The 19684-nt window shown below is 50.4% G+C and overlaps 1 protein-coding gene across 3 annotated transcripts in view; it reads right to left on the bottom strand.

Moving 5' to 3' along the window:
* Positions 1-19684, bottom strand: part of RPH3AL (rabphilin 3A like (without C2 domains)) — an 86669-nt gene that overhangs the window by 23987 nt on the left and 42998 nt on the right. The window contains exons 7-9 of one of the 3 annotated variants that reach the window (XM_059717019.1): positions 14463-14576; positions 13840-14022; positions 2837-2923 (exon numbers count right to left, since the gene is read on the bottom strand). In XM_059717019.1, coding sequence (XP_059573002.1) covers positions 2871-2923; positions 13840-14022; positions 14463-14576 — 350 coding nt within the window. In that variant the 3' untranslated portion in view covers positions 2837-2870. Of the gene's footprint in view, positions 1-2836; positions 2924-4130; positions 7435-13839; positions 14023-14462; positions 14577-19684 lie in introns of those variants that run through there. The other 2 variants (XM_019491944.2, XM_059717020.1) reach the window with 2 other exon arrangements.

Below are 19684 nucleotides of genomic sequence, written 5' to 3'. Positions count from 1 at the left end.
CTGACATACTAATGACAGGTGATGTGCACTCCATGGGTCAAAGCAGCCCCCTCCTTCAAAACAGCTTCAAATGTTGTCGGAGCACACACGTACAGAGGTGGTGGCATGGCCCACTGGAGCAGCAGGAAGCTGCAGCAGGTACGCGAGTGCCTCAGAGGCTGGCTCAGACTCAGAGCAGTTCTTTAATACTATTTATATTGCGCTTATTGATTTCCAAAGCAAAGCTGCAAACCTGCTGAAAAGGGTTTGCACAGAGGGGGGCTGCCTGCTTCTCCCTGTCATGCTGTCCAAAAGCTTTACTGTCTGTTTACTCCAAGGGAAGCGAGACCACAATCCGGGCCCTGGGTATTTGCTTGGCACACGTAATCAAAAAGCCGCCATGCACCTTGCTTTCAAGGCCCTTTTAATTTACTTTGTCCTCCTCCCCTGCCAATAATACAGAGATCAATGTTGCCACTTTGCCATTCCAAGCTCCTGGAGAGGAGCGATTTGCCGCTGTTCGGCCTGGCTGGCTCAGGGTAAGACCAGCCCTGCAGGACAGTGGCAGTTCTCTGCTTTTTAAAGCATGGGCATTTCCAGCAAACTACCAGCGTGTCAGATCACCATCCTGGCTTTATTGGAGCATCTCCATTGCCTCTGGGTGAGGAACTCCAGATTCACACAGCTGTTATGTCCAGAGGGGGATGTCTCTGTGGCAGTGACCAGGTCCAGCTGGGACACTTCTAGCAGTGCGGCTGACACTGGACGGACTTCCTTGGACTAGATGCCCAAGTGCGCAGCCAGCTTCTTGGGCAGGGGTTGCGGCATTAACTCAGCTCCATGCCACAGCTACTCTGGTAGCAGCCCACCCTGGGTGGGTCGGCGTGAGCTGTAGTGTAGACTTGCCCAGAGCAGGATGCATCTACTCCTACCTGGTTGTGTGTCCCGTGTGTTCACTCCTCTCACTATGCGGCAGGGACTCCATCACGTAAGGTGCTACGCACTCCTGGTCCTGATCCGGCAGAGCACACAGTCCTGTGCTTTATACACGAGTATTGTCATTGTGGTCGGTGCCCAAGTTAAGCATGTGCTCAGGTGCTTTGGTGGCCTGGAGTCAGAGCACTCGGTGCCTGGCAGGACTGAGCCACCAAGGCAGGAGTGCAATGATCTTAGCCTTGCTATTTCTAATCACAATGGGATTGCACTCCAGCAGTTAAAGTGGGGCAGAGAGCATGAAGGGATATGGGTGGCAGCGGCAGAGAGAGAGGAAGGCAGTGGATTTAATGGTCACTCTTCTTGGCTAGCAGGAAAACTGACTTCAAAACATGATTCACTTTTTCCCCTTCCCCACAACAAAGCAACCCCTTCCCTCCCTGACAAGGCCCCGTACACACTCTGCATAGTATCCAACCCCAACAGGAACAGCAGGCATCAGCAACTGCCCAGGATTATCTGAACAGCTTCGCGTGTCGCCTTGAAAATGGTACGAGGAAAAAAACCTCTGCTACTGAAGCCTTCAAATAACTCCACAGAACTTCTGCAGGGCTCTGGAGTACAGACACATAACCCCCTTTTCAAAGGGATTTGAATTCATTTGCTCCCAAGAACACTGGAGCGAAAAGCCACATTCTCGTGCTGCCTTCTATTCTCCAGGGGGTATGTGGGAAGTGGCTCAGAAGATGGAGATGCTCGGGAAGCTGCACCACAGTACATTAGTTCTGGATTTTTACCAGGAAGATAATGAGGAGAAGTATTCTGCTGCAAAAGAGGCACCGAGTGCCTCAGTACACGTGCGAGAGCTACTAAGCTGCCCCAGCAGCCCCACATCATGACGTCCTATGCTTTAAACTGAAGCAAAGCTACAAAGGAATTGCATTTTCTGGCTTGTGCAACTGCACTGCTCATGGCTGTCTTCTGAGGTCACCCTCCTGGAAATTTCCCCTGAGGAAGTGGCACTGAGCATGCGAGTACCGGACAGGGATGGGAACAGGCACTGCTCTGTCATGTGTGACATGCCCATCGTGGTGAATCATACACAGAGCCCCCACTTCAGCTCAAGTTACGGGGGTCTGTGCTTTGGGAACAGAAGGAGCGGTTCTCGTACTGCTCCGTGACTTCCTAGTGGTTCTTCAGTGTAATAAAAAGGGGGCTGAACATCAGGAACTTCTTTGGTTTTTAACCCAGAGGGAAGACTGAGGCAAGGACAGCAAGCCCCAAAACTCATCCTCAAAATGGCCTGGTCAAGAGTGATCAGAAACTCGGGTGGGGCTGACTGCTATGGCAATTAGCAACTATCTTCGTGCTAGGCTTGAGACCTGATCCCCTCTGGATAGATAAACTAGCTCCTGCCTACAGAGAGGCCAATGTGGTCTAAAGACATTTGTACTACATCTCTTATTTTAACAGAGCTGACCCTACCCCTAACCACCTCCAGCAAAGCTGACATTAACCACTCTTCCACTGAAATATATCTCCAACCAGCTTCTGGCACCCATTTCACAAAACTGCTTCAAATGCACACTTCCTATTATGCTAGTACAATTTTTGAGTGCGTTAAAAGAAACCACTATAATGGTGTGACATGCCACAAAACACTTGGGACAGAACACGGTGGTGGAGGGGAACGTACAAAATCCTCAGGCAGGAGCCTATATTCTAGTCTTCGACAACATCAGGAACATTTCAAGCACTACCTAAACATTAAATGCTGCTAATTAGTGGGGCAATGGTGATGAAGGTAGGACCTGAACCGGACAGGACAGGAAGTTTTGCATACCATACCTAATGCTCCATGTCATCTGATAGGCACTGTAACTTTTCCTGTATTTAACTGCAATGCAATCCAAACTCCTCAGTAGTCTGTCATTCATCTTTACGCCCTTGCAGCCTCTTTATTGCACGCTCCTGCGGGGATGAGGTGTCATCGTCAGAAGAAGAAGGTCTTCTGCAACAGCAGGGAATAAACGGATGGAAGTGTTGGAGGGAAGCCAACAGTCAAGACTGCAAAGAAAGAAAGATAACAACCACCCTAGAAGAAATGCGGGGATGGGATGGTGACAGCCATTGAATGCCACTCCTCTGTGCTTGGAAAATAATCTTGTTTGGGGGCTGAGTAGAGTAGGCTTCATTTTTACAAATGAATTTCAAAGATCCCCTGAGAATATCTGCCATTTTAAGGCAATGTTAGAGAGGAATAAAAACACTCCAGTTGTCAGCCTGATGTCTTCAGCACCTGATTTATTAATGATCGCTCAAGAAAACATGTTCTTGAAACTTGTGTTGGCAGCCTATTTGCTTCAGCATATTAAGTAACTATACATCTGCATGTGGGATCTTTCTCCTTTCTTCCCCTCGACCAAATTAGATCCTTTAAGCTGTAAAATGAACCAAGAGGGAAACATTGAAATTGGGCAGCTCACGGCCTGCATTTTCCACCTTTAAGAGCGGAGAGTTGACTACTTGTAGACTTGGTCTCAGCTTGGGAAGAGAGAAGGATAGGGGGAGGAAGAGAAAACTGTAGAAGGTGACTTGTCCTTGGCAGGCTGCATTTTCAAACTAACGATAGCTCCCAAGCAAAACAATCCAAGTAGCAATTAGTGTGGCGAGATTAAAACAGGAAAGCAAAATGGATATTAAAAAAGCCATTTGAAACCTTGAAACTGAATGCAGAATGATGCAAAACATACAAAGACACACACACACATGCACACAAATAGCTCTCTATATATATCTTTAGTGAAAAATACCTAGACGTTTCTTGGTAGACAATAAAAAACAGACGCTGATTGTCTAAAAAGAACAGATGACGAACTTGGGAAGGCCAAGAATGATGACTTCTTGCAGAAAGGCAATTAGAGCTATATTATGTTTAGTGATTTTAAGAGAGAAAGAAACTCCTTCTATAGAAATGCTAAAGGTATGTCTGTGAATCAACTGCTCCTGCCAGTATTAGGTACCCAAGAGGTGGGAACACAGAAAAAGATGACCTTGATGTTCAGAGCACATGTTAATCACAGCTCCGCCTCGTGATTCACTAACCCAGTGGTGGCATTATTCTATGTACAGGCTGGAGCCAGCCCAAGGATGTGACGAATATTTGTAACCTGGGAATGGAGAAACTTTTTATTGTTTCAAGAATGCCAGGCAGTTGGTGCAGAGTCAAAGCTTTATTGTTTCCAGGTTTAAAATATTACAGAACATGAATGGGGAGGGGGGGAAAAAAAAGATCTGCGCAACATCCTAGCAAGGTACGAACAGTTCACACTCCCATCCCCATCTCCTCCCAAAGCCAACTGAAAGCAAGGCAGTTCACTGTTACAGATTAAGGGAAGTACATGCTTTCACACAGAGCTTCATAACACACGAGTGCAAGCTACATCCTTGGTGGACGAGGCATTGTTCACAGAAAATATGCACGTGCAGCTTTGCAAGTTGCCGTACTGTACGTGGCTGTCCGTCTACATAGACTGGGCCTGATCCTTTACCCACATGGGACAGTGGGACTCTTTTCACTGCCATGTCCTGGATCAGACAGTCCACCAGAGATGACTCTGCTGAAGTCAGAATTCCAGAAGTAGGAGGGAGGCGAATGGGTTTGTTGGGACTGACAAGGACCACCGCAGCCACAAATCTGTGTTTGCTTTACCCAAAAGTATCTGACAAAACGTAAGGGGAAGAGAAACATTTCCATGACATAAAACAACCAAACAAAGCAATAAAGATTGTGTAAGGAGCAAAACATTCCCCTGCAACATTGCCCGCATTGTGCTGGGGAGCGAGACCTAGGAGTGAAAGCAACCGTGAAACATGGTAAAAAACTGGCCGGCCTGTTTCCATTGTCCAAGCTGAGTGAAGTGTAACAAGGAAACAAGCAGCACGAAGAGTGACACATTTAAAATGTACTTCGGTCTTAATGCAAAATGCTGGTAGTAATGCAGAGAAAGAATCAATTAAAAATGGGGTAACCTGTTCAAAAGTGCTTTAGGCCTATTTTCAGAAGCAACTTATGCACGGAGGGTCAAATTTACAGAGGTTCAGTTAAAAAATGAAGACACGTCTGAGTGAGATTTTCCAAAGACCCTGGGCATCTCTGCATCTTGGTGTGCCAGAATAACTTCAGACATCTGTCCCTTTGGAGTTTCACTGAAAGCCCATGAGATTTAGGTTCCTAAATCATCCAAGTAGTTTTGAAAATGTTAACCTTTGGCCTTATATTTTTCTGGACTAGCTACCAATTTAAGGCACCTGCATTTTGGGATGTCTAACTCGCTACATTTTAAAGAGGCCTATTTTTCAGAAAGTCCACCCTCTGAAAACAAAGCTCCATTACGATGTCTCAAGAAGGAGACTTGACACGGATGTCCCTGGAATTGCTAGTTGGTCTCTAGTTAAGTCACAGCCCCCCACCCAACACGCACAGAAGAGGGAGGTTCTCTGAGCCCAGCTGTGGAGCACCCCGACTGATGGCGGGGGCTTCGGCTAACACAGTGGGCTGGCCGAATTTTCAAACATCACTTAGGGTACACAGGTGCCGACTGACAGGTACTTATACCAGCCGTGATGCTGAGAATCGCAACCTCTCCCGTCCATTCATATCTACCATGGGGAGGGGCTCAGCTCATCCCAGTTAAAGGGACTCAGGCTTCAGAGAGAACCTAGACTGAAAGTTAAAACCAAGGACCTTAATAGTAGTTCCCATGCAGAACAGCAGCAAGAAAAGCAGCCATGGCAGGGTGCTCTCTGCAAATCCAAAGGGTGATCTGACTGAGTCCTGATATCTGATCACATTTATCTTTGTGCTGGGGCCACTTGGAAAAGTGTGCAGGTGGGAGGGAGTAAGCTGGGAAGGGGATGAAGAATTTATTTAGGGACGAAAGCGGAGTGTTGAGATTCCAAAAGGTAAGGTGACTTGCTCGTGGTAGTGAACTGCTTCTGAAACTATTACCGTTTCCTGGGCAGAACTCTCGACATCTCTTGCATCTTTAGCAGAATTATGAGACTGGTTCAAAGCCTTTCAGAAGCAATCAAAAGACTCCCACTGAGCTCCAGTTGCTGACTCACGTTACAGGAGTTGTGTTTGGCTTCATGATGTGGGCCAAACACTGGAGAAAGAGCTGAGTCCCTAGAAAGGATGGGAAGGGAGGGAACTCCCAGCCTTCCCCAACATTAAATAGTGAATACAAGTGCAACCAGCCAGATGCCACCTAAGACAGCACTGGAAAAGGGCAGAATGGGCACCTGGGTCACACAGGATTGCAGGACAGCAAGAACACACACACTTTGACAAGGGAAAACATTTAGCCAAGTCACCTATCAGCTGGCAACCAAACGGACTGGTCAGGGCATGGTTTGGACTTCCCATTGAATGGTCTGAAACATGCAGCAGTTGACACGTACAAAGAACTCACGATATCAATGTCTACACAGCGCCCTTGGAACAAAAGCCAGAAAGTAGAGCAGGAGACGGCAGAAGAGGTGGGGGGGCTGCCTCATGCCAGTGTTGCTCTCCTGAGTAAATCAATCACCATCCCAATGAGACAGCCATGTCCAGTGGGAGGAAAGAGGAGCACAGCTGCACCTGCTTAAAGGGAGGCCCAGATTAAAAACAAGAAATCCAGTAATAATAGTGCTATTAATAAATACTTGGGGTGAAACCCTGGCTAAGTAGGAACCAAGGGTAAACTTTCATTGACTTCCTGAAGGCCACAGTTTCACCCTGAGTGCTTTACTGGGTGAAGCCCACCCCAGGCCAGAGAACCAGAACAAGGGCTCTGCACACTTATGCTCTCACTCAAGAGCATTGCTGGGATGTAAAGGGATGAGCAGACCTTTGCCCTGGGTGGATGCTACTCAGGCAGTGCCTTTCATTTGAGGCTCCCGAAGCACTTTCCCACAGCGGACAATCCTCTTGCCCCCTCCAGTTTGCAAACAGGGAAACCCCAGCCAGGACACAAGGGGGATGGCTCAAGGCTGCTTTATGAGGCAAGAGTACCACACAGGTGTGCTGACTCCCAGTCCAGTGCTCCTGAGGCCTCCCTGCCATGATGTGCTGAGATAGCCTGTAGGGAGGCAGGCTAAGTGTGGGGCTCTTCATTTTGGAGAGCAGAGGGAAGGAAGTCTCAGCAGACATCTTCACACACAGTTGCCTGGGTACTATGGTGTCACCTGCTCCAGTCCTCTCTAAGAGCATCCCTCTGAGCCAAACATCTCCCATTCTTCGTGAGCTGGCAGGAGGCAAAGCAAATGACTATGGCAAGAGGACAGCAACACCCAGTGCCAGGCAGCATAGTGTAACTAAGGCCTATAGGAATCCTGGCATCCCAGGGGCCACAGAGGGCCAGGGCCACATAATCCATGATGAGAATACGGGACTGGATGGGCGAGACAAGATCCAGGTCCAGCTGCAAGATTCTGACTCCCATCAGCGGCGGGGGCTTGTGTGGAGGCGCCGTTTGCCTTGAAAACAAATGGAGAGACAGGTTTGTGTGCTGGTGGGAGGGGGCAGATGCTCCAGACAGTTACTTCCCATTGCCTGCTTTTCCTTGGTGGCACTTTAGAAGCTCACTAAAAATAATAATGCATAGAAGGGCCGTGGATCATAACGCCGCATGCTGTCAGCAGTCAGGGCCCATTAAACTTTATTAAAGTCAAAAGAGATAGGAGACGAGGGAAAGGAAATGGAGGATGGCGGAGAAAGCAGATTTCTTACTTGCATGTGAAAACTGGCCCTGAGCTTCCTCCTTCACTAGAAGGGCCAACCTTACATAGCACAGGGAGGGTGGGTGCTTAACCCCACTCAGGATCAGGCCCCGCTGCTGCCAGTGTTCCTGCTGATTTTCAACTGCCAAGCTAAATCCCACGGGGAGAGGGTAGCCAACCTGTGACATGCATGCCACGAGTGGCACAAGGCAGCCTGTGTGTGGGGCAGGCAGCAGACTGAGAAGGCAGGCAGCATGGCTGCAGCTAGGGAAGGGAGCAGAAAGCAGAGCAGCAGATCAGGTGGGGAGCACAGGGCAGGAAGCAGATCAGGCAGGGAGAGGGTGTGGGGATTAATTTGTGATGTCCCTGGAGGAAAGGTTGGCCCCCACTGCCATAGGGAGAGGGAGGCAGATAGGCCATCTCGGGACCTGTGTTTTATGCTAAGGGGCATCAAGGTAAAGCGCAGTTCCTCTTCTCCCTCACTTGGGAGAGCCAAGTTACCCCCTAGCTGCTCCCCCACAGCTCTGCTCCGGAGGCACCAGGACACCTGTGCGTTTGCCTGAAAGCTGGTGCAACGGATCCTCGCTGCCTGGTCATGACTGGTGGCCTCCCCCAGGGCACCAAGGGCAAGGGAACCGCCTCTCCAGCTAATCGAGCAGGACTTTCTCTTCCAGAGAAGCTCTGGCAATGCTGACCGTCTTGCTGAGGCATCTGACAAGGCCATGATCGCAGGGTAATAACTGCTAGTGGAGCCTGGCGCTTATTCTGTCTCATGTCAACTAAGCGAGCCTGTCTGAACCAATCACTTCAAAAGACAGTCGCAAAAAGCCAGTCTGTTTACTCGGGCTCTAAGAAACCCTTTGGGAGTGGAGGCTGGCTCCGGGCAGCCGGCAAGGTTTCGAGAGCCCTTCCTGCTGGACTGGCATCCACCTCCTCCAGTCCCAGCGGCTCTTCCTCCTGGCTCTCAGCAGAACAAGCAGGCACTGGGCACGCATGGGAGACCCAACTCCTCTCTGCCCCGGGAGCGGCCCGGTTGAGAGCATCAGGCTGCACAAGAAAGCTTGCTGCAGGAGCTGGACCTAATGGCGATGCACGAGGCGCTACCAATGTCACAATCATTTATTCTGACAGTGTCTGGTCACTGGGAACTTGCCGGCACCGCTACTGAATGGGAGAGACTGTCATTTTCATATGGGATGAGGAGAAAAACTATGAAGAGACCCCCGCCGCTGGGCTCGGCACATTTACACAGACTCGGAAATACAGATATACACCTTTGGGACAGCTCTCTCTTTATGCCATCTTTCGTCACACGTTATTCTGAAAGATTTATAAGCCCCAGATCTGGCACTCTGGGCTTGGTATAAAAATATTTCACAGAAGGTTTCTCAAGTGCAAACTATGGACATAAAAAACCAGCAGTCTTGCTCTCTAAGCACAGTTGGGCAACACCCTCCATTTTCAGGGGAACAGCCTTCATCTTAAAACAAAGATGTACTGAACATGCTCTGTTTTAGAGGCTTTGCAAGTCTTTTATTCTTGTCACTTTAAGAAAAACATGTATGGGTGGGGAAAGCTTTGGTTCTGGCTAATTTCTGCTCCCTCTTGAAGGGGAAAACCTTCTAATTCCTTAAATACACAAAGGGACCAACACCTTAGGAGATGCACATTTACAAGTATTCAGCATCTACATGAAGCCTCTTGTAGTAATCTCCTAGTGCCATTATTTTGTGACTGGGTGTTTGTATGTACACATACAGCAAGACTGCTTGATGCTACAGCTGGTTACTGATATAACTTGTTACGCAGAATATTTATGTCAATTGGGAATGAATTAATGAACCAACAACGCTGAAGCAACTTCCTTACCCAACTCAATGAGTCAGAAGTCACCTCCAAAGACTGTCAAGGAATCAGTCATTAAAGAAGTTATTGTCTTATTCAAATAGTTAATTAAGTTTAAAGGGACTATTTTGAGATCCAAAAGACCTTTTTTCCATGCTATTAGGGTGTTTAGATCCAACTGAAGCAGGATTTAAATTCCTATTAAGCCCTGATGTCACTGAAGGGAAATCTCAGAAAAGGGAGTGAATAGGAGAAAAAGCAAAAATGCTAACTTCAAAAAATGCCCTGAGAATTTCCTGCCATGAGAAAAAGGTGGTAGAAGTTTACAGGATAGGTATTAACAGCCTGAACATCTATGAGATGAAGGTGCTACTTAAACCAACCCCCAAAGGGGGTGACCAGGAAAAGAAAGACAGCCCTGATTTCCTAAGCCAGACAAGCCCTGAAAGAGGGGACCACGCCTGAGCTGTGAAAGCTGAGAAACAGTGCTCGGCTCACATCCCTCCACTCCACACAGCGCTGCCATCACCATAGCCCTCATCAGAAGCTTCTCATTACTGTTTGTCCCCTCCGCTAGCAAGAACAGCCGGGAGGAAAGCAGCCAGAGAGCAGTGTCAAGAAGCAACCCCCCTTCCAACTCAGCACAGTTACTTCAGCATCATGGCATGGGGAGGTTCGCAAGAGCACAGCCCAGGAAGTGGATTTCAATTTTTCTTACGCCAGTTTGAATGGGAGATTGAAATGCTACGGCTTCTCCTCTTCTGCCCCTCACTGTTTAGACCCTCCATCCATGGGGACGAAACATAAGCTAACCTTGGGAAACACAAAGAAGTTGGGTTTCACTTGGAATTAAGATTCATGATACCCAATAAGACAGCTCCCTAAATGCCGTTGTTAAAGTAACTGAGTTTAAAACTTCAGTTTCATAGGATTTAATTGTATGATTCACCTTTGTCCAAATGTAAACTGTTTAGGTTATCCACAACAGACCAAACGGGCTTCACCAGTCTCTCAGATGCAGCTTATCTGTCCACCTATGAAGTATTTTAGTCCTTTAAATTCAGTTAGATTGATTTCATTACCTAAAGCATACTTATAATGATATAAGTTCTCTCTCTTCAAATTAGAGTACGATTTGAAGCACATCACGTGTACATCTGTCCACAGGATGCAACTGAAATAGGACCCGCTACTGATCTAGGAAGTAATACACTTCAGTCTTGTTGAAAAGAGAGCCCCCGGACGCAAGGGGCAGACCCCCTCTGGAAGGGGAAACCTGTTCAAAACTGTCCAGCAAGTGACATACAGGAGAGCCGGTGCCTGAAGGAACCATTATTCACTGTTTGTGTTTGGTTCTGTTTAATATTGCCTTTCTTTAACAGAAAACAGTCAGAGTTAATCGTTGTGATTATTTTGCCTGTTTTTAATTGTGGTGTCTCCTAAGACATGACAAAAAACCCTTTGTGACTGAAACAGTGTGAGTCACATTGCCAAATTGGCACTAAGAGAGACGACTAAGATCTCACCATTCCTTGCATCTCTAGACAATAAATTCTAATATTTTTTTCAGATAAAATTCCTTGGTGCTCAGTAACTAGGAACACCCCTTTCCACCTCACCTTCAAATCGCTGTCCCAACTAGCCCTGCTGTCTTCAGGGATGTCAGTGCAACACCTGGCCACCTGCATTGTATTCACTCTATGCTTTTAAATGAATGAGGAGAGGGAAACATGGCAAACAGGCAGGAATGCCTTAAAGGTCCCAATCTTCAGAAAGCACTGAACCCCTATTCTCTAAAAATAAGGCCTCTTTCAGAGCATCTCAGGCTGGGAGCTCACAGCTGTGGCACTCTAACTGATTAGCTACTTGGGGAAATTTAGACCTGTGCTTTTAGCAATTGGGGGCTGATCTTTACAAAGTTGTTCTGGGATCTGGACTTCCATCTCCTGTGCAGGACCCTTGGGCAGGGCCAGGCTGGCTAATTGTGGGTCCTGTCTCACCACCCCACTCCATCTCGCTCCTAAAATGCTGCTTATTTTAATGGGAATCATGCACACAAAGGATGTGGTTTAGAAATCTCAGCCACAGTTGTTAAAACTACGTTGGAAGTTCATGACCTTTTTCACCTGTCTCCTGTCTTACCCTGTACCCAAACCACTTGATCAAACTGCCATCCTAGCCTCCACCGGGCTGGAGCGGGAGAGCAAGAGGATATTAGAGAGTAGCTGCTTTGGAAGCAGCAGTGACTTGCCAACGTGTCTCTGACCTGGGTTTTGTTCTCAGGATGCCATAGGCCTCTGCAGCATTACCACTTTGGTGCAGAATTAGAGGAGAGGTGAGAATGAGATGTAAAAATAAAACCCAGAACAAAACTTGAGCTGCTAATATGAGAGTGTCAGCAAGTGTCAGAGTCTTTCAGAAAAGCAACAACTACATTCGCCTGCCAGGCACTTGTTCTGCAACAAGGTACAGGCAGCTTGAAAGACATGGGATCTTTCTCCCATGCCTGTTCCCTCTCTCTCATCACACCGCTGACCCCTGCCATGTGAAGGGCAGGGAGAGGAGCTGCAGACTGTGGAGAGGATGGAAGAATTCTTCAGGGTATGACCCCAGCCAAGCACAAATCTGTCCCCAGCACACCCGACTCTACCCCTGCCCCCACATGCTCCCTGGAGGCAACATGGAGCACAGTTACCAACTCTCCTGCCAAAAGTACCAGTGTCTCAATAAGGCTCTTTTCTTCTGAACAGAAAAGCTGTCCTGTGGCTGTTGGGAGTAGTATCTGCTTTGCAGTGCAACCCCAAAGCCCCAGGGAGGGATCAGGACCTCACTGCACTGGGTGCTGTACAGACAGTGCTCAGTCCCAAAGAGCAAACCCTCTAAACCTGCTCTGGAGCACAGGGGAGGAGAAGAGGCAGTTGGGGGGTGTAGACAGACCCCTGGGGGGCTCGAGGCAGTATCATCCACACAAAGGGCAGCAGCTTGGGCACACCAGCTCCCCATGTCTTGCCAAGCCCCTTTGCAGGGATAAACATGAAGCACCAGACTTTGCATTCAAGCAAGATTTGGAGGGGAAGCTGTGGCTCTGAGGCCAGGACCAGCACTTGGAGGAGGGGAGAGAAGAAAGGATGGCCAAGCAATGTCAGGAGAGAGCTGTAGCAGCAACATCCCGGTGCCCCGTAGCAGCCAAGCGGAGACCAACCTGCACAGGCTGCAGCTTCACCACGTGCGTCTGAGCCAGTGCATCACAATGGAGCTGTCAATTGTGAATGTTAATGCTCGCTGCTTTTTTAAGGGGCTTAAAAATAAGCCTCAGTGCCTGTGGGCAGCACTGTAATCAAGAGGATGCCCGGGGGCAGAGGGGAGGGGAAAGAATTTTTATGCTAAGCAGGTGCTAGCACAAGGCAGCTTGGGGAAAGAGGCCCTGGAAGCTGGCAGGGCGGAAGGGGAGGCTGGATTTGAAATGGAGGGTCTTCAGGAGGGGAGGGCCCCCGCTAAGCCAGCCCCCTCCTTGCTGCTCTCACAGCTAATTTACATCTCCACACAGGAGCCATGAAACCAAGTCACACCCATGCAGGGAGAGCAGCAGAAGCACTGGCTCAGGGCAGAGGGGCACAAAGCCGTAACTTAAGGGGTTACTGCATATGCTACTGCAAACTGCAGAGAACAGACACAGGCCCTTCTTCCAGCTGCTCAGAAGCAGCTGTAACGGCAGCCCGTGCAGATCTGCTCTTGGATGCGCCATGCTGGATTCGTGTGTGGGGAGGCTGCACGTCTCCTCCAAGGAGGCACCTGGCACCGGGAATGAGGACTGCAGTGGCCCCAGGGTGGCCGCAAACCCTGAGGCTGTATGGGGGACCACATCCCATTAGGTTCCTGCCCTGAAAGTCACCCTAGCACGTGACTAAGTTGGAGCTGCTGGGCATGCCAAGCTGCAATGCTCCCGCAGCCCTTGCCACAAGCAGCTGGGCAGAGAACAGAGCTTCGGCCCAGAGCTTTATCAGGGGTACCTGTGAGGAGCCAGCATGAGATGGGGAAGGATAGAGAGGAGAGGCAGAACCAAGCATCCCAAAGCACCCCGCTGTTCAGAGCAGGCCTGGCCCTTGCTGCTCTGGCACGGCACTTAGCACAAAGAGGTGCGCCACCAGCATCCATGGAGTCCAGCGCTACTCCCTGGATGACATGGGGAGCCTGGCTCTCCGCCAGAGCTCCTCTCTGCTCAGCATACCGCACTGCCTGGCTTGGCTCAGAGCAAGCCTTTCTCTTCCTGAGGTGGCGCTGCCCGGGGAGTCAAGCTCCCTGCTGCCCCATGCTTACCAGGGATGATTCTGCTGACATCGCTGTCCGACGACTTGGCTGGCAGGTCGCTCTGGCAGCTCTCCGTGGTGCCGAGGCCTCCACCACGCTCACTGCCCAGGATGCTGTGGCTCTCCGAGAGGGCAGGAGAGTGGGTGCTCCCTAGGACCATGCCAGGGGTCCGAAGAGGCTCGCTGCTAGACACTGGGGACATACAGAGGGGGGGGGATGTCATATGGCTGTCTCCATTCCCAGCTCATCACAGGTTGCCAGACCAGCACCCACAGAAAAGATCTACCCAGGGCAACCGTGGGGTCCCATCCCCTGCCCAAGTACCTCCCTCCAGCCTGGGCAGGGCCCCTCTGTCTGGGGTGAGAGAGGAACTTCTTGTCCCTGGTACTAGTTACCAGACTTGGAATTAAAGCTCACACAACTGGGTAGCCCTCAGCAGGGATCACCTTGGCCCATGGCCCCTCGCTACCCTGCACCATGCATGCAGATCCCACCCACAGAGCTCTTTCCCCCTGGATCCTGCACCCATGCAACAGCAGACAATTTGCAGCAGCAGCAGCAGGTCTAGTCCAGAGCACACCCTAGCCATGACCACCCCCACATGCAGGCTGCCTCCCAGCCCGCTTCCTCACCTGACTCTGCTTGGTGCTTGCTGGACTTGCACCCTGGTAACCTTGCAGCTGGGGACTTGTCTTCCAGGCTGGAAGAGCTGAATTCTGAGTCGCTCTCGCTGTCGCTAGAAACCACTGTGGGAGAGAAGGGGGAGGCTGGGGTCAGGATTATTCACAATGTTCCTAGCACTTGGCAAACAGGGTGACAGATGGATCCAAATAAAACAGGCGCTCACACGGACTTGATGATCACGTTCTCTCCCTGAGAAGAGCTTTACCTGCTGCTCCTACTCAGTTGTTCCCACTCACTTCCAAACAGGATGTGCTTCACTTTTTATAGGTGCGTTAAAAAGCAGCGAGTGCTGTGTGTTTACAGCCAAGCCACACCTGAGCAAATCTGCTTGCTGGTCCTTCACCTCCCCAACCTACAGCTCAGCCTCACATGCTGTGATGGGGATGCATTGCTGTACTTTCCTACTGCTGCAGAACAGCACTTGGCAAAAGCAGCCCCGTAGATTTCAAAGGAGCCAAGTACCATTGTTGCATCAATGAGGCCTGTGATTATTTGTCAAGTGCTTCACAACTAGATCAGGGACAGAGGAGCCAGGAAAACAGCAGGGGCAGGCACAGTGACCAGGCCAGTGCTCAGGAGAGCTTGGATCTTTCCCACTGACTTGCCTGCGTTGTGTTGAGCAAGTCCTTTCCCTCTCTCTTTGCACCTCAATTTCCCAACCTATGAAATGGGGGCAAGGATCTGAAGGGCTTGTCTGCAGGGGAAGTTGTTCCCAATTAACTCTGGGTGTGAACACTCATGTTCCCCTCCGGGAGTTGTTCAAGAAGAGCTGTGATGCTTTGCATCCACACCTTACCTTAACCCCTGCCACCTTCCAGGTGCAGGCAAGCCACTGGGAGATATGGCTTTGGGATCCGTGATGAAAAGCACCAGGTAAACAGAGCGCTGCAGCGTTCTTCCCCCAAAGCAGACCGACACTGCAGAGGGGAGGAAGCCAATGAGCCCCCACGATGCTGCCCACGACACACTCTTGGGCACTCAGTCTGTCCTGCTGCTGGACATCCGGAGCAACAGGGCTCTCCTGAGGTCCAGAGGGAGACTACTCCCCCAGCAAACAGTGCCTCTAACCCATAGAGCATTATTCGCATCTCCCCTGCTTGAATCTGATTCCATTACTGCAACTGCTTTCTTTCAGTCTCTACCATTTTTGCAAACTCAGCAGAAAAACCCCTCAATTTCCCAGATAAGAAATCGGAGGGCACCTCTTGAATTGGTAACCTGTTCCTGCTGCACTGCCAGCACAGGCAAGCACTTCTGCTCCTTACATCCCATTTACAAAATCCAATTTGACTGCTGGCTGCTTTATGCGGAGTGAGAAGGGAGTTTCTCCCAACAGCAAAAGCACTTCATGCAGCGGCAGAGATACGGGGAGGAGACAGGGAAATATCTGCTTTTCGGACTGTGCCCCACAGATCCCTCCCATTTGACTGAGGCAGGTAGTGTTTCTGCCCAGTGTTCAGAACATGGTTCTCAGCTCCTAGTGGTAAATTTGAGGTCAAGCAAGGCCCAAGCTACAATTGACTCCTGGGAAAAGCCCTACTGCTCATGTGTGTTTGCTTGTAAGCTTTCCTCTGACCCATCACCACAGTATCGGAGCATCTTCCTCACATTCAAGCCGTCATCCTTTGCACAGTACCGTTATTACCATGCAGAGGTGAGGAGACAATCACGCAGTGTTTAGAAGACTTGCACAAGGTCCAACAGGAAGCTTGTGGCAGAGTTAGGTGATGAATCCAGGCTCTGCCAAGTTCCCCCCTCAGCCCCAGCAAGGGCATTACAGAACCCGTGCAAGGTGCAAAGAACAGGCGCATTTCCCTCACAGGAAGGCTGAACAGGTCCGAGTCCAACCTGGTCCTCCCAGGTCTGGCTGCTCTGCTAAGGGCAACGTCACAAGAGACCGCAAGATGCTCAGACACCTCTGTAGCAACGAGAGCTGTCAGGTCACCCGCTCTCTGTGGTGCTCAAATTCATTGCATGCGTTTTGCAAAAGATACAAGCCTATTAACACTGTGCAGGGCAAAAGGGCTGGTGTATTTTCTCTCCGTGCACATGCAACCTGTTGAACATTTCCGTCCAAGGCCTCTGCAAACACTATTGTGTTGAAGCAGCTCTCCATTTTACACAAACTATTTTTTTTTAAATGTAATAATAAAAATAAAGCATTTCTGGTGTTATTATCTCAGAGTATATTAAAGCTGGCTGTTGGCATTATTGGAAAGCTATTGAGATTGACCTCCCCACCAGCTCCCCTCGCACAGCAATCTTGATCAGAGCAGCTCCGCAGAGCTGGAGAGACAGCGCAGCCCGCCAGCCTATTTTCTCACTCTGATCACCGCATTCCTCAATGGCACCAGCTCCTACTGTGTCTGTGACACTCTCCTGGGCTGGCCCAGCCCCCAGGCACTCTGTCTACCTGCACCATCAGACACCGGGCTTCTGAACTGCTTTCATAAATCCTGCCAAAGGGGCTGTGAGAGCCGCTGACTGGGAACGGACCTCCACTGCCAACAGGGCATATTCTCACTAGGATCTGGGCCTTCCAGATGAGTTGTAAAATCATGAAAGCCCCCTGGCTTTTCCCAGGTATCTAGAGGGAATTTAAAAACACAAAACAAAACCCCTAGCCCCAAATCCCAGGTCTTCTGCTGGAAAGCCTGGACCCTGGTGAACTGGTCATTCTGGCACTTGCCTCTTGCTGGGTTTTCAAAGGACCAACCGCCTGGTTCCCACAGTCCCTGGCTCCCTGGGGAGTCCTGCCCTCCGAGTTGTGACGCATAGTTGATGACCCCTTAGGGTCTATCCATCAAAGCCACATCTGCTCCCGTCTTGGAGAGACGTTTACAAATGAAAGCTGGGCTCGGGAATTCACCTGGGGGACATCGCTTTGTGTCTTGCTCCGCAAAACAGAGACTGCTCGAGGAAGGGCCAGGGACAAGGCAGCAGGAGATGGTTCATCATCTTGCTGCCCTGTTTGCCTCTAAATGCTCCAGAGAGGAATGGCTGTGTGTGAAAGGTATTAACGAGTATGGGGCACCTCTGACTCCTGGGCCAGCCTGTCTGCTCTCTTTCCCTTGGTGGCCATTAGAGCATATTTTACCCACTGTGCTAATGTTTCCCTTTAAAGCAATTTTTCTCCCAAGACTCCCTGACCTTCTGCTGGAGCTGTACGGAGACCAGAAGTCATAAATCTGGCACTCCAGCAGATGCTGATAGATCAACAGGAGCCTTTTGGGTGGCTGCATTTTCAGGGCACGTGATGCACTTGTCCTTCATCATCTCTGCCAGGCTGAGATGTACCGCTGTGTTGTCAGCCAACGCGCTGGCTTCGGCCTCTGCATGAGGGGAACAGAACCCCAGCTCCTCTCTGCTCAGGGTAATTCCAGGTCCCCAGTGATGCCTCCCTGCTCCAGGCAGAGCTGCTGCTCCACCAGCAACAGGTGTGTGCTTTGCTGCTTGAGTCTTGGGTTCAGATGGTGCCTCTGCAAGCAGTAACAAAAGTGTCCCAGCTAACTTCGGGGGTGGGTCACCATCCCTTTCATGTCTTCAGATCCACAGGATTTATTCCTACTGGAGCATTCAAAAGCAGGTAGAAGGGATTAGGGCATGAAGGTGTGCATGTGTGTGCATGTGCACACACACAGAAATCACTCTCCAGCTCACCAAGCGGTAACACTTTGGAGCAGTACTGAGAGCTGAAATTCATCCTTCTTCAGGATCCACCTGCAGCTGGAGGAACCAAAACTGGCTTTGTGCCTCAGTGTGGCAAAGGCAATTCTCCCCTGTTTGATCCATCAAAAGCTGTGCACAGAGTACATGTCACGTCCCCTTTTCCTGAGGTACACGCATGGGGAGTCCAGGACAAACCCCACACAGGGAGGCCGAGGGCTGTGGCCGCATCATTCCTCTCCCCAAGCGCGGGGTAAAGAGCAGGCAGGCGCACAGCAGTTCTGGCTCTTTCCTTTAAATAATTGGCAATGGCTCATGTTGATGAATGAAAAACGTTTGGAGCAGCCTCAGCCTCGCTGCTGCAATTTGACAAAGCGGCAAACACCTGGATGAAGCCTTTGCAGCGTGACAGGAGAGGAGAGACGCTGCTGGCTTCAGAAACGCCACCAGCAACAAATAAATCAGTAGAGGTGACTGCTGGGTGAAAAACTCTGAGGCTGCCTGCAAAAAGGAGCTTGGGGGGTAGCCAGCACGGCAGCGCAGACAGGAGCCACAAGAAGAAGTACTTGGGGTGGGGGAGCCCCGTTACAGCAGAAAGGCAGCACAGACTGGTGGAGAAGGCACCAGGGCTTGGGAGACCTGGGTCTTGTTTCCATTTCTGCTCCTAGCCCGCTGTGCAGCCTTGGGGAGGTGCTTTAACACCCCACGCCTCTTGTCCCATCCCCACTGGCACCTGTCTCATCTACCTAGGCTGCAGGCTCTTTGAGGCAGGACCTGTCCAAGTGGGGCCCACATATCCCCTATGGCCCCTGCGGGTAGAAAACAGCAGCAGCTCCTGTTTTTGTCTGACAAGTCCCACCCACACCGTCCTTCGCCGAGGACGCTGAGGAGGGACCTTGGAGAGGTGGGCAGCCCCTTCTGCGAGATGTACGGGAAGGCGGTACATGTCCCTGTGCCTCAAGAGCCCCAAGAACAAGCAGCTCTCTATCACATCTGACACCTGTCCATCACCTCCCCTCTGAGCATCCTGCAGTGCTTTGGGGCCAACACCCTGCCAACAAGGAAAAAGTATAAAGTCACTGGACTAGGCAGCCAACTCTGCACCAGAACTTAAGAGCCCACAGCAGCAGTTTAGGCCAGGAGAGGGAAAAAGGACATTGCCTCCCAGAAGGATTTGAGGAAGATGGATTGGAATTCAGCTGGAATTGAGATAGGACAGTCGAGCAGATGCTAAGAGAATGGCAAAGGCCACGGAGGCCTGGGTGGCACCTCTGGCAGCACAACACCCTTTGACCCCAGGGCAAGGGAAGATACCGCCTCTCAGCTCAGCAGCACCATTCTCTCTATGCATGTGCCGACCCAGCAAGCCCCCTCTTGGCCTGGAGAGTTCAGGAAGGACAGCACCAGGTTATCTGGCCCCAGAGCGATGAATAGGCAAGTCTCTGATGGCTTCTGCATCCTCTCACCTGGGCATGGGGCCGCATTAATCTTTCCAGCAAGTGCC

The sequence above is a fragment of the Alligator mississippiensis genome, chromosome 14, assembly GCF_030867095.1.
Source record: "Alligator mississippiensis isolate rAllMis1 chromosome 14, rAllMis1, whole genome shotgun sequence".
Lineage (NCBI taxonomy): Eukaryota > Metazoa > Chordata > Crocodylia > Alligatoridae > Alligator > Alligator mississippiensis.
This window is presented reverse-complemented; position numbering and strand designations above follow the sequence as displayed.